Here is an 11,915-nt window from a genome sequence, read left to right on the forward strand (position 1 = left end):
CTGTGTATCAGTATGCGGCGTATCAATGATCTGTGCTGTGAATCAGCATGTTATGTATCAGTGGTATGCGCTGTACATCAGCATATTGTGTATTCATGTTCCATGCTGTGAATCAGTGTGGTGTCAGTGTTCTGTATTGTGCATCACAGCTCCTTACTATATATCAGTGCTCTGTGCTGGGGTGTATCAGTTTGCTCTGCTGTATATCAGTGCTCTGTGCTGTGTCAGTAATGCAGTTTATCAGTGTTCAGTGCTGTAATGAATCAGTATGCTGTGTCAGCGTTGTGTGTTGTGCATCTGTGTTGTGTTCCAGACTATATTTCAGTGCTCTGTGCTGTGTCAATATGCTGTGTATCAGTTTGCTGTGCTGTATGTCAGTGTTCTGTGCTGTCAGTATGTTGTGTATCAGTTTGCTGAGCTGTATGTCAGTGTTCTGGGCTGTGTCAGTATGTTGTGTATCAGTTTGCTGAGCTGTATGTCAGTGTTCTGTGCTGTGTCAGTATGTTGTGTATCAGTTTGCTGTGCTGTATGTCAGTGTTCTGTGCTGTGTCAGTATGTTGTGTATCAGTTTGCTGTGCTGTATGTCAGTGTTCTGTGCTGTGTCAGTATGTTGTGTATCAGTTTGCTGTGCTGTATGTCAGTGTTCTGTGCTGTGTCAGTATGTTGTGTATCAGTTTGCTGTGCTGTATGTCAGTGTTCTGTGCTGTGTCAGTATGTTGTGTATCAGTTTGCTGTGCTGTATGTCAGTGTTCTGTGCTGTTCTCTACTACATCTCTAGACTCCCTTTCGAGGCTGAACTCAGTCAGGTGGAATCCAGGCTCCAAACATATCAGATTATTTCCACAAATCAGATTAGCGCCTGGAATCAGAGTCACATGAACAGAGACGGCCGGCATTGTGCAAGCAAATTCATTTAGCGAGCAACAAAGCCGACCAAACACACCCAGCAGCGGGGACACATACTTATACATTTCAGCTGATTGGTGAGTAACCGAGGGAGACGTGGCACATAAAGAGGGTTGTGTTCGCCCCCGTGAGAGCCTGTCAACACTGACATTTCTGCCACCGAGGATAACATCAGGAAAAAGTGCATATTTAAAAGCAGTGGAACAGAAACCATTTACACCATTTAAAGGAAAGCATACGCCAAAGCTCGCCACATAGTCTGACTGACGCTTTTCCTACGTGTCACCATAATGTCACAAGCATTGGAAATTCATGATAAATTCCCCAATAAGAGGCGGGGTATGTATACTAATTTATTAACTGGGTAAGAGGGTTATTAGCAATATGGGGCACAGCATACTCCGCCAGTTACTTTCAGCATTTTGCAAAAACAGCATATAAATGAATGGCCACAATTTGTATGCGTGTGTGTAGGGTTATGCAGCATTGTCTTATTCTTGTACCTCTGTCCTTATAACTGGGGGAGCCTCATAGGGGTCAGCTGTGTGGATAAAAAACACATACAATCAGACTCGCTGTCACAGGCTTGGCCAATCACATCCCTCAGCACAGACAAAACAGGACTTCAGTACAGATAAGTTAATCTGCAGAGCGACAGCACGAAAGGAAAGCAGTGATAAGCAGGTTTATGCTCCACCTAGTGTTGGATTTAGGCCATGCATCTTCTGCAAAAGACCCGCTCTGCTCCAAACCATGGGGTCAACATTCTATAGAATAATATATAATTAAAGAAAACAAATTAGTTGCTACCCTAGTTTTAACACACATTTATTGAATGACTGATTCATTTGGGTTGTCACAGAAAATAGCACTGACAAAAATACAAACTTAGATATACATGTATGGGTTTATTTAAATTTTAAGACCACACCCATCTTCCATTGCTTTCGTCAACAGCTTCTGAACATAAAAATAAAAAAATTCTTAGAGAATCTGAATACACAAGCAGCTCATTTAAAAAGTGAGTCACATATAAAAAAGAAATAATCACATGTATTATCACTGGTCTTCACACAAGTATATACATATGCTAACAGGACATGTTGACCTGATTACAAAGTGTAATAATAATCAAGCAGGAAGCCAACAATTCTGACCTAAAGATGAATGTTAATTTAGCATTTAACTTTCTCTCCTTTAAATACAACCTCTAAATATATGAACACAGCAGTTAACATACGGCATGGGAAATGGAAACCAAGCAGTTGTAACTACAGTATATGCAACACTTCAGCAGCTGACTGTGACTATGAAGACGACAGTAACAAAGTATATCTGAATGCTACTGCAAAGCCAATGCACTCAGAGAGATTACAAAAGGGTTTCAGGCACTTATTCAGGTGTAGCTTTCAGGTGTTTTATAGCCCAGTAAAAAACAAAAGAATACTCCACAAAAATGCCCAATCGTTCACCATCTACCCACTGAGACTCAATAAGCATGCATACTGAGCAGCTTTGTGTAATGCTTCCAAGCTCATGACTTTATGAAGAAAATAATAATAAAAATACGGTCCAGAATACAAAGAAGCGCATGCTTGTAATATTTGAGAACTAATTATTAAACACATAAATGTACAAGTACAGTACTAATTAAGCTGGCAGCCAAAAGGGCAGTTAGTGTCTGTTTTTTTACTACTGTAAAAAAACTGCTACTTCGAGCTGTTCACAACTGTTCAGTCTCCTAATAAAATAGCGTTTTGTTTGTTAGTGCGCTGCAGTAGTTCTGCTAGTACTGTACAACTACTACCTGTAAACTGCGCTTGCCAGTCATACACAGGTTAACAGTCATGAGCTTATCAAGTAGGACAAACGTTTTGTTCAATGATGGTTTGAAGCTGGTCAGTGTTTGCATCTGGAACTGATTACAGCTGTAGGCACCGTGTGAGGGAACTATGCATACATAAAGATTTCACATTTATCTAATATAAGAAATATATTTTTTCCTCCCACACTGATGGCATCCTGCCAAAAAAAAACAAAAAACAATATAACTGCAGCCCTATCAAATATTTTGCATATTATTACATAATAGCCACTATTTATTTTCCATGAGATTTAGTCTTTGGTAAACATTATTTCAGGTACATATGTAATCTGGAGTTATCTGCAGAAAACCTCTTCCTTTAACATTCCTTTAAATAATAATGAAAGCCTTGACTCCGCTCTTTCATTCATACAAACAAGTCAAAGAAAATTAGTGGGAGACAGAGAGGGTGGCAGAGAGGTTTCCAAAACAGAAGTCCTCCAGAGACAAGAGTGTGTCTTAAAGGCCAGGGGTGCGCTTTCTCCTACAGGGAACATACAGTTGTCCTAAAAAAGGGCGTCCCAGATTTGTAACTGTATTTCCCGTCACGCTAGGTTTGTTTAGCAGCAGTGGAATAACAATGAAGGAAAAAAAACAAAAAAAAAAACACATGGTCACATGGTCAAGTGTCAAACAGCCACAAGAGGAATGTCGCTGTGTTCTTCATTCAAGGGTATCCCAGTCCAGGAGTCTTTCACCGTACACGTGCAGGGCAGCCAAGACTGCTGGCCTGTGAAGAGGCCTAAACCAGCCCTACTTCCTCCCACCACTAACCTAACCGTGCCACAGTCAACCCAATATGGGTGTAATGCGCAAGCATCTGACCGCTAGTACGCGATGCACTTTTACTACATTCTTAGAATACATTCCACTTCCAGCTCAGGCCACATCTGTAGGAAAGTGAACTGGGAAACAATATAAACCTGTATTTACTCTAGAATGCTATGTCGTCACGTTTGTGCTTCAAAAAATGAAAAGAACTCAACAACGACGCGACTCTCGGGAGTCAGTTTAGAGAGAAACCGAGTGAGCGGAGCACTTGGTCCTCTAGCCAAAAACAGGCCCAGAGGACAGCACTTCAGGCAATATTGCATACATAAAAAGGCATTTGAAAATGCCAATTTTTCTCGCAACATTCGTTTGTACACGCTTATGTAGAGAGACGGACATGTACGAATAACACCAGACAGGGCAGTGTGAAGAGTTGAGAGTGGAGTCACATACTACACTGCCCTCCATTGTACACAATGCCCCGCCCACAGAGCACTGTGCTCTGGCCATACAGGCTCCAGCGAGTCCTGCTACTGTGGGTCCGATGGCAGCCTGAAGACTGTGCGCTTCAGCAGTTTGTTTACAAGAACAGTGTCACTGTTCAGTCTCCTCCTCCTCCTCCTCCTCCTCCTCTCGCTAACTGCAGGCTCCCTCCTTCTGCAGGGAGCTTGGCGTGGGGGGGTGGTCTCCCAGTAAGTCTCCACTCTGAGACCCCTCTGGGGAGACTGCTGTTTGGGATGATTCAAAAACAGCTTGCAGATCCTGCTCCCTTGCTGGTGTGGTTAGTAGCGGGGATGTCGCCAACGATCTGACACTTACGATCTTAGGCAGGAAGAAGGTGTCAGTTTCTGCAAACCAAAACACAACGGTCAGTATACTCACATGCATGTGACCATTACCGACATACAGAACATTCATTGTATGAGACCATTACCAACATACAGGACATTCCCTGACTATATGTGACCGTTACCGACAGAACATTCACTCACTGTACGTGACCATTACCAACAGACAAAACACTGTCACTCACTGTATGTGACCAATACCGACAGACATTACCACTCACTGTATGTGACCATTACCGACAGACAGAACATTCACCGGATTGGACTGTGAAACCCCAGTGATGGGCGTGTCCAGGTGAGGCTCACCTGACGCTGGGGTGGGGGGGCTCTGCTTCCTGTCAGGCTCCGGAGCCCTTTGCTGGGCCTTCCTCTTCTTGGACTCCAGGCTCCTCTGCTTGGCGCAAATGTCCTGCAGCTTCAGACTAATCAGCTCCTCGGGCTTCCCTGCATATAGAGCTCACAGTCACTGCCATAGCTCCACAGTGATACAGCATGATGGACAAGAACAGTCAACAACAATTAACAACAAAATGCACTATTACTATTGGAAGTATTACTACTATTACTAATCCAATCCAGTCCACTCTGATCTACAGCGGCTTTATATTAAACCCAGATCAACACTCAACTGCTCTGTGACTCAGAATAAATCTACATTACAGACAGATAAGCTTCAGTTTTCCATTGGGGACAAAAGCCCAGGAACTAAAGCCAGGACTCACGTGCCCTCAGGGTGTAACTGTGTGTGTTTCCAATCCCACTGCCTGTTTCTGGGGGTAAAGCCTGGTCTCCGATTTAACAGCTATTGGCAGAATACAGAAGCTTGCTGTGACACGACTGAGCCGTCATCTGTGAATTTAACGTAGCTGAGCGCGTTATCTTTAGAACAAGCTTCCATACTACGCTTATTATTGGATGGGACATACTGTAATTTTATGGACCAGAGTCGCTCTTTAGGACAGACAGCGGAAAAATAAAGCCTTTCTGAGTATGTGGTTGACGGGTCACAGCTCCTGCCCTCTGGTATCACCCACTAGCAAAAATGCAACTGTCTGCATGTGATCCAGGGCAAACTCTTCCGCTGGATTCCGTACAACGTTTACGCACCGAGGTAATAAAGGGGCACGTTACCAGATCTCTGGGCGATCTTCTTGATGTAGCCCGCTCTCTTCCGGGTCATGCTCCTCTTCCTCTCTTCCAGAATGCAACACTGATCCTCCAACGCCTGGATCTCCTCCAGCGCCTGAAACCGGGAGCGGCAACACGTCTCGCGTCAGGCTAAACGCCTCACGTCCAACAGACGGCGAGGCGGTGGCCTGGAGCTCTTATGGTTGGGCCTTAGCGCTGCGCTCGGTCAGCTGTCGGTCTGGGGGAGGGGGCGGGGCAGCTTACCCGGCTGAGGACGTAGACCATGGAGATCTTGGACACGGACTCTATCCCCAGAACGTCCTGCAGGCGGGTCAGCAGGTCCGTCATCTGATTGCGGCGCCGGCGTTCGCTCTCGGTGTGACTCAGCCGCGCAGCGAGCTACGATAGGTTACACGGGTCAGATGGGAAACGGGGCACAGATGAGACAGGGTTCTTCATACAGGTGAGACAGTGTACCAGCAAGACTGGGCACAGGTGAGACGGAATACCAGCAATACTGGGCACAGGTGAGACAGTACACCAGCAAGACAGGGCACAGGTGAGACAGTGTACCAGCAAGACAGGGCACAGGTGAGACAGTGTACCAGCAAGACTGGGCACAGATGAGACAGTATACCAGCAAGACTGGGCACAGATGAGACGGTATACCAGCAAGACTGGGCACAGATGAGACAGTATACCAGGATGATAAGGCACAGGTGAGACGATATAACAGCAAGACTGGGCACAGATGAGACAGTATACCAGCAAGACTGGGCACAGATGAGACAGTATACCAGCAAGACTGGGCACAGATGAGACAGTATACCAGGATGATAAGGCACAGGTGAGACGATATACCAGCAAGACTGGGCACAGATGAGACAGTACACCAGCAAGACAGGGCACAGGTGAGACAGTATACCAGCAAGACTGGGCACAGATGAGAGAGTATACCAGCAAGACAGGGTACAAGTAAGAAAGGAGAGAGGGAAGGGTAGGAGAAATGGGGAAATCAAATAAAGAAACGTACGTTTGTGTCCAGTTCTGATTGGCTGTCTGCTTGGCGAATGAGTTCTCTGTAAAACAAACATGTGTTTCAGCCTCCAGTAAGAACTGCTGATGCAATGTGTGCTACACAGTGAATAACAATCACTCCAATGCCTCGCTAACACAAAGGTAAATCCACAAACTCCAAAACAAATGACTAGTAAAATAAATAATGGTAAAATGATATAAATAATGATACAAATAAAACTATACCATTGTGCTTGGATGAGCATTCAACAAATGAATACTTGTATTGCCTTTTCAGCTTATTGAAAAGGATTTCAACTCCACAAACGGCATGATCTGTACATACAGAAGTATACAACACAGACTCTCTCGCTCTCTCTCTCTCCCTCCCTCCCTCTCTCTCTCCCTCTCTCTCTCCCTCATGCAGCTCTTACGCTTCGCTCTGCTTTTTCTGAGCAGCTCCTGCAGTCATGGACAGCGTCGTGGACTTCTCAGGAAGCTCCTCCAGCGTCTCAACATTCACTGCATCGGTCTCCTGCTGCACGTCCGATTCCTGATCAAGGGAAATCAGTGAAGCTTTCGCTAAGTTTTCATTCTGGCTGGTTATTGCAAAGAAAACTGTAATGACTTCCCAGTAGCTCACACACATACCGTGTCAAATTTCAGCCAGCGGATGACGGAATATGGCTAATCTATTGCTTTGATCTCACTGAAAGAATGAGCGTTACATCAGACCTGTAATTAGCTAGGGGATTGTCACACTTCCTTGTTCTCAACAGCCAGAACATCATCTGATGCTGTGGTATGATAAGCACATTTAAATCTTTAACCCCTTCATGCAAGCTCCCCTAGTGGCAAGGACGCCAGCATCTTTAGTTTGTTCAGTTGAGATATTCAGTGCACCTGCAACCAAACTATGAGAGGGAAGAGCGAACTCAGGGTTCTAGCTACATAATGGAAAACTGGGCATGGAAAATACTCATTCAAATACGCTTGGAGTGATCATTAATAGTAATATTTGTAAAATGTTTCCCATCCCCACACAAAAAAAATTACATACAGAAAAACGTACACGAGTGAATGATTACATATTTAGGCATGTGTACCACAGTGTGTTGCCATGTTGTTGCATTATTTTTCAATGTGATATCAATGTTTCATCTTAAACCATCATAAAGGGCAAATTCATATGCTTTATAATGGAGAAAAAGTATTTTATTCATTTTTGGAGAGATGTCAAATAGGTTTTTGGACCCCTAGATGTCTTAAACATTACACCGATCCATTGATAGTAATTCCCACTTGAAAATGACGCAAAAGTGAGTTTCGTGAGTCAAAACAGTTGATTTGTAGTGAAATATATGACTATGTCATAATTTTCAGAAATGCACAATTTATATATTTTGGATAGATCAGATGACACTAAGGAACACCAGGGTACGACTGCTAGCATTTCGCTTCATCGACCTTCAGCAGTTGTGCGTATCGCCCTCAGACATCACGCGGGCTACGGTTCAGGTTTGCCTGAGAGCGGTTCTGCACTTACCGCGTCGCTCGTCTCGCCCGCACCGTCCTCCTCAGAGTCCTCCGACGCATCGTCCGACAGCACCCTCCTCTCCGACACCCGGCTGCCGCTCTGGGCCCCGCCCGCCATTTCAGAGCTGGCGGCGGCGGCGGCGCACTTCCGCGGCGCGCGCTCCGGGGTGCGAGCGGAGGCCGCGGTCTCCGCGGGGCAGGGAGGGGGCGGGGGCGCGGTCGGGGAGGGGCTGTCGGCCCGCGCGTCTGCGGAGGCAGATTCACACGCTGGTGGGAGGGGTTGAGGAAGGTGACTCGCGGTGCCTAAAGAGGGAAGAGGGGATGAGGAAGTACGTGCCTCGTGTGCGCAACTTTTATAAGGAAGCTGCCGAACCCAAAACTACGACGATATTAATAAAGCACACACTCTAAATAATCCATCATCGAAGGTCTGCTTTGTGACACAGGCTCTTCCACTGCACAAATCTTCTGCATTCTGTATATTATTTTTTACATTTCAGAAATAAAGGGGCACATTACCAGAGCTCTGGGCTATCTCCTTGATGTAACCCTCTCTCTGCCGTGTCATCCTTCTCTTTTTCGCCTCCAGGCGATTGCACTCATCCGCCAAAGCCTGGATCTCCTCCAGCGCCTGAAACCACGAACAGGAACAGGTCTCGAATCGGGCGAAACGCCTCACGTCCAGATATCGTGGAGAAAACAACGTCCTTCGATATTTTGGCAAGACAGCGCAGTGCGATCTTACGGTCACACAGGAGGTGGCGACCTAGAGCTCGTGCAGTCGGGCCTCAGCGCTGCACTCGGTCAGCTGTCGGTCTGAGGGGAGGGGAGGGGGCGGGGCAGCTTACCCGGCTGAGGACGTAGACCCTGGAGATCTTGGACATGGACTCTATCCCCAGAACGTCCTGCAGGCGGGTGAACAGGTCCGTCATCTGATTGCGGCGGCGGCGTTCGCTCTCGGTGCGGCTCACCCGCTCGCCGTTCGCCTCCAGCTGCTGCGCTTGCGGCTGCAGGACACATCCACGCACAGGATGAGATCATACATTACACAGGATAGGATACAGGGTACAGATAAGACATGATACATTACACAGGATAGGATACAGGGTGCATATAAGACATGATACATTACACAGGATAGGATGCAGGGTACAGATAAGACGTGATACATTACACAGGATAGGATGCAGGGTACAGATAAGACGTGATACATTACACAGGCAGGACAGTATGCAAGCAAGACAGGACACAGAGGTTGCTATGTCCAGACTTGGGACAGCGTGGCGAGGTGTTTGCAGTTTTGCTTTACGTGGCGCGTTACATTTTACAGCACAGCCAGACATGTAATGAAGTGAGAAGCGCAATAAAGGAAAGCCACGTGCCATTGTATTCTGTATAGTTTGTCTTTTTTTTTCCCCACAGATGACACGGGCGAGACAGAATACAGGTAAGACAGGAGAGAGGGGAGGCAGGAGAAAAGGGAAAATCAAACAAAAAAGAAACGTACGTTTGTGTCCAGTTCTGATTGGCTGTCTGCTTGGCGAATGAGTTCTCTGTAAAACAAACATGTATTTCAGCCTGCAGTAAGAGCTGCTGATGTAATGTGTGCTACACAGAAAATAACAATCACTCCAATGCCTCGCTAACACGAAGGTAAATCCACAAACTCCAAAACAAAGATGAATATTAAAACAATTAATGGTAAAATGATGAAATGAAAAAATCATTGCATTTAGCTGGGCATTCAACAAATAAAGCCTTGCATTTTTTTTTAAGTTGTTGAATAAGCAATTTCAATTCCACAAACAGCATGATCTGTATATGTCGAAGTAGTCATGCACACACACACACACACACACACTCACTCATGCATGCGTGAGCACAAACACACAGGCACGCACACACACACACACACACGTACACACACATACACGCACATACACGCACACACACACTCGGAAGCAGCTCTTACGCTTGGGTCAGCTTTTCCTGAGCAGCTGCAGTGGACTCTTCCTCAGGCAGCTCCTCCATCGTCTCAACATCCACATCATCATCAGCCTCCTGCTCTGCTTCCAATTCCTGATCAGGGGGAAATCAGTGAAGAGTTCTAGCAAAACACTTTGGTTATTTAGCATTGCTTGGCTAATACAAAGAAAACTACTTCCCAATACATAACACACAGTGTCAAATTTAAGCTAGCGGCTAATGTAATATGACTCGTCATTGCACTGGATCTCAATTAAAGAATGAGCGTTTCATTACACCTAATTAGCTGGGGGATTTTCACACTTCTTTGTTCTCGATAGCCAGAACTTATTTTGACACTGTGGCACGCTCCGCATATTTAGATGTTTAAATCCCCTTATGCCGGGCTCTGATGTTTTACCCATCAGATTTTTATCACAATTTATTTTGACATGCTTACAATGTTATAATGCGCGTCTACATTGGCATGGGCCTAATTATGCCGTAGTACAAGAGTGGTTTACGCTTTCCTGAGAGGAGTATTATACTAACCGCATCACTCATCATGCCCGCTACATCCTCGTCAGAGTCCTCCGACGCATCCTCCACCAGCACCCCCCTCTCTGACACCCAGCTGCCGCTGTGGGCCGAGCCTGCTGTTTGAGCAGAGTCAACGAGCGCCGTCGCAGCCAGGCGGCGCACGGGCGCGCTCGCGCGCAATTGGTGGGTTTCATCAGGCCCGGGCGTGGCCCCGCGTGACCTGCGTTCCCCGTCGGAGGCCGAAGGCCCGGGACCCCCGCTGTCCGTCTCGGCGGGGGACCGGGGTTCCGAGCCAGGGCCCTCCGGGGTCCCGCTCTCCGGGGAGCGCGGGCCCTTCCCGGGGGGCTCGGCATCCTTTCGGGGCGCCCGAGGGGGGGTCCCCCGCGGGACGTGCAGCGGGGTGAAGCCGGCGGGAGTCGTCGGGCCTTTGGAGCGAGCCCCGCCGGACACGCCGGGGCAGATTCGGATGGTCTGGGTCCCGCGCTGTCCCAGGAAGCTGGGAGCCGGCTTAGGAGCGGCGGGGAGGGCGGCGGCGGCTGCGGCCGTGGTCTCCGCGGGACAGGGAGGGGGCGCCGGCGTGGTCGGGCTGGGGCTGGGGGCCCCTGTGTCTGCAGAGGCAGATTCGCACGCTGGCGGGGAGGCTTGAGGTAGATGAGCCACAGCATCTGAACACAAAAGAGCGGATGAGGAAAAACATGTCCTGTGTGAAAAATTACATAAGCGAAATATTACACCTAAAAATACAATGATAACAATAAAGTATGTGGTCTAAATAATCCATCAGCTCACTTCTCCTAGGCTGTTTTGGTTAGCAAGCGACTCAGGAATGGTGCGGCTGTAATAACTGGTGTACAGTAACTATACTGCGGGTGAAGAGCGTGAACAATGTGCCGCTCACCTGGGCTGGAGGCGGGCGGGTCGGGCGGAGCGGGGTGCAGCTGGTCGAGGGGCACCAGGTGGACCAGCCGCCCGCTGGGGTGGCGGAACAGAGGCGTCCCCCCGGAGGGGCCGTGGACCGGGTGCAACACCACGCTCTCCCCGGGGACCAGGGGCATCGGCGAGCCAGCGCCGGCCGGGGCTGCGGAGTCAGAGTCGGGGTCCTCGACGGGGACGAGGAGCATGGGAGCAACAGGAGATGCTGTATCCAATCACAAAAGCAGAAAAATGAAAACATCAGACGTCACTGAAATCAATCGTGAGATATATAAACGCACTCTACGCTCGACCAAATCAGAGTACGCTTAACAGAACATCGGATACAGTGAAATTGCCGTTAAATCGCGCTGAATCTTGTACTTCTGTGAAATAATGCGGATCAGTGAGAGGATATCCTGGGAGGA

The 11,915-nt window shown here is 47.6% G+C and overlaps 1 protein-coding gene across 1 annotated transcript; it reads right to left on the bottom strand.

The window, feature by feature from the left end:
* Nucleotides 1–1,717: 1,717 nt before the first annotated feature.
* Nucleotides 1,718–11,915, bottom strand: LOC118228988 (translation initiation factor IF-2-like). The gene is made up of 13 exons (XM_035420588.1): nucleotides 11,474–11,915; nucleotides 10,588–11,240; nucleotides 10,043–10,149; nucleotides 9,578–9,623; nucleotides 8,919–9,077; nucleotides 8,590–8,701; nucleotides 8,081–8,373; nucleotides 6,969–7,087; nucleotides 6,551–6,596; nucleotides 5,782–5,916; nucleotides 5,521–5,632; nucleotides 4,696–4,833; nucleotides 1,718–4,389 (listed from the first exon to the last, which is right to left on the bottom strand). Exons 1-13 carry the CDS (start codon nucleotides 11,694–11,696, stop codon nucleotides 4,178–4,180), a joined length of 2,355 nt encoding a protein of 784 aa, XP_035276479.1. The 5' UTR covers nucleotides 11,697–11,915; the 3' UTR covers nucleotides 1,718–4,177.

Source organism: Anguilla anguilla, chromosome 6, assembly GCF_013347855.1.
Source record: "Anguilla anguilla isolate fAngAng1 chromosome 6, fAngAng1.pri, whole genome shotgun sequence".
In the NCBI taxonomy this organism is placed as follows: Eukaryota; Metazoa; Chordata; class Actinopteri; order Anguilliformes; family Anguillidae; genus Anguilla; species Anguilla anguilla.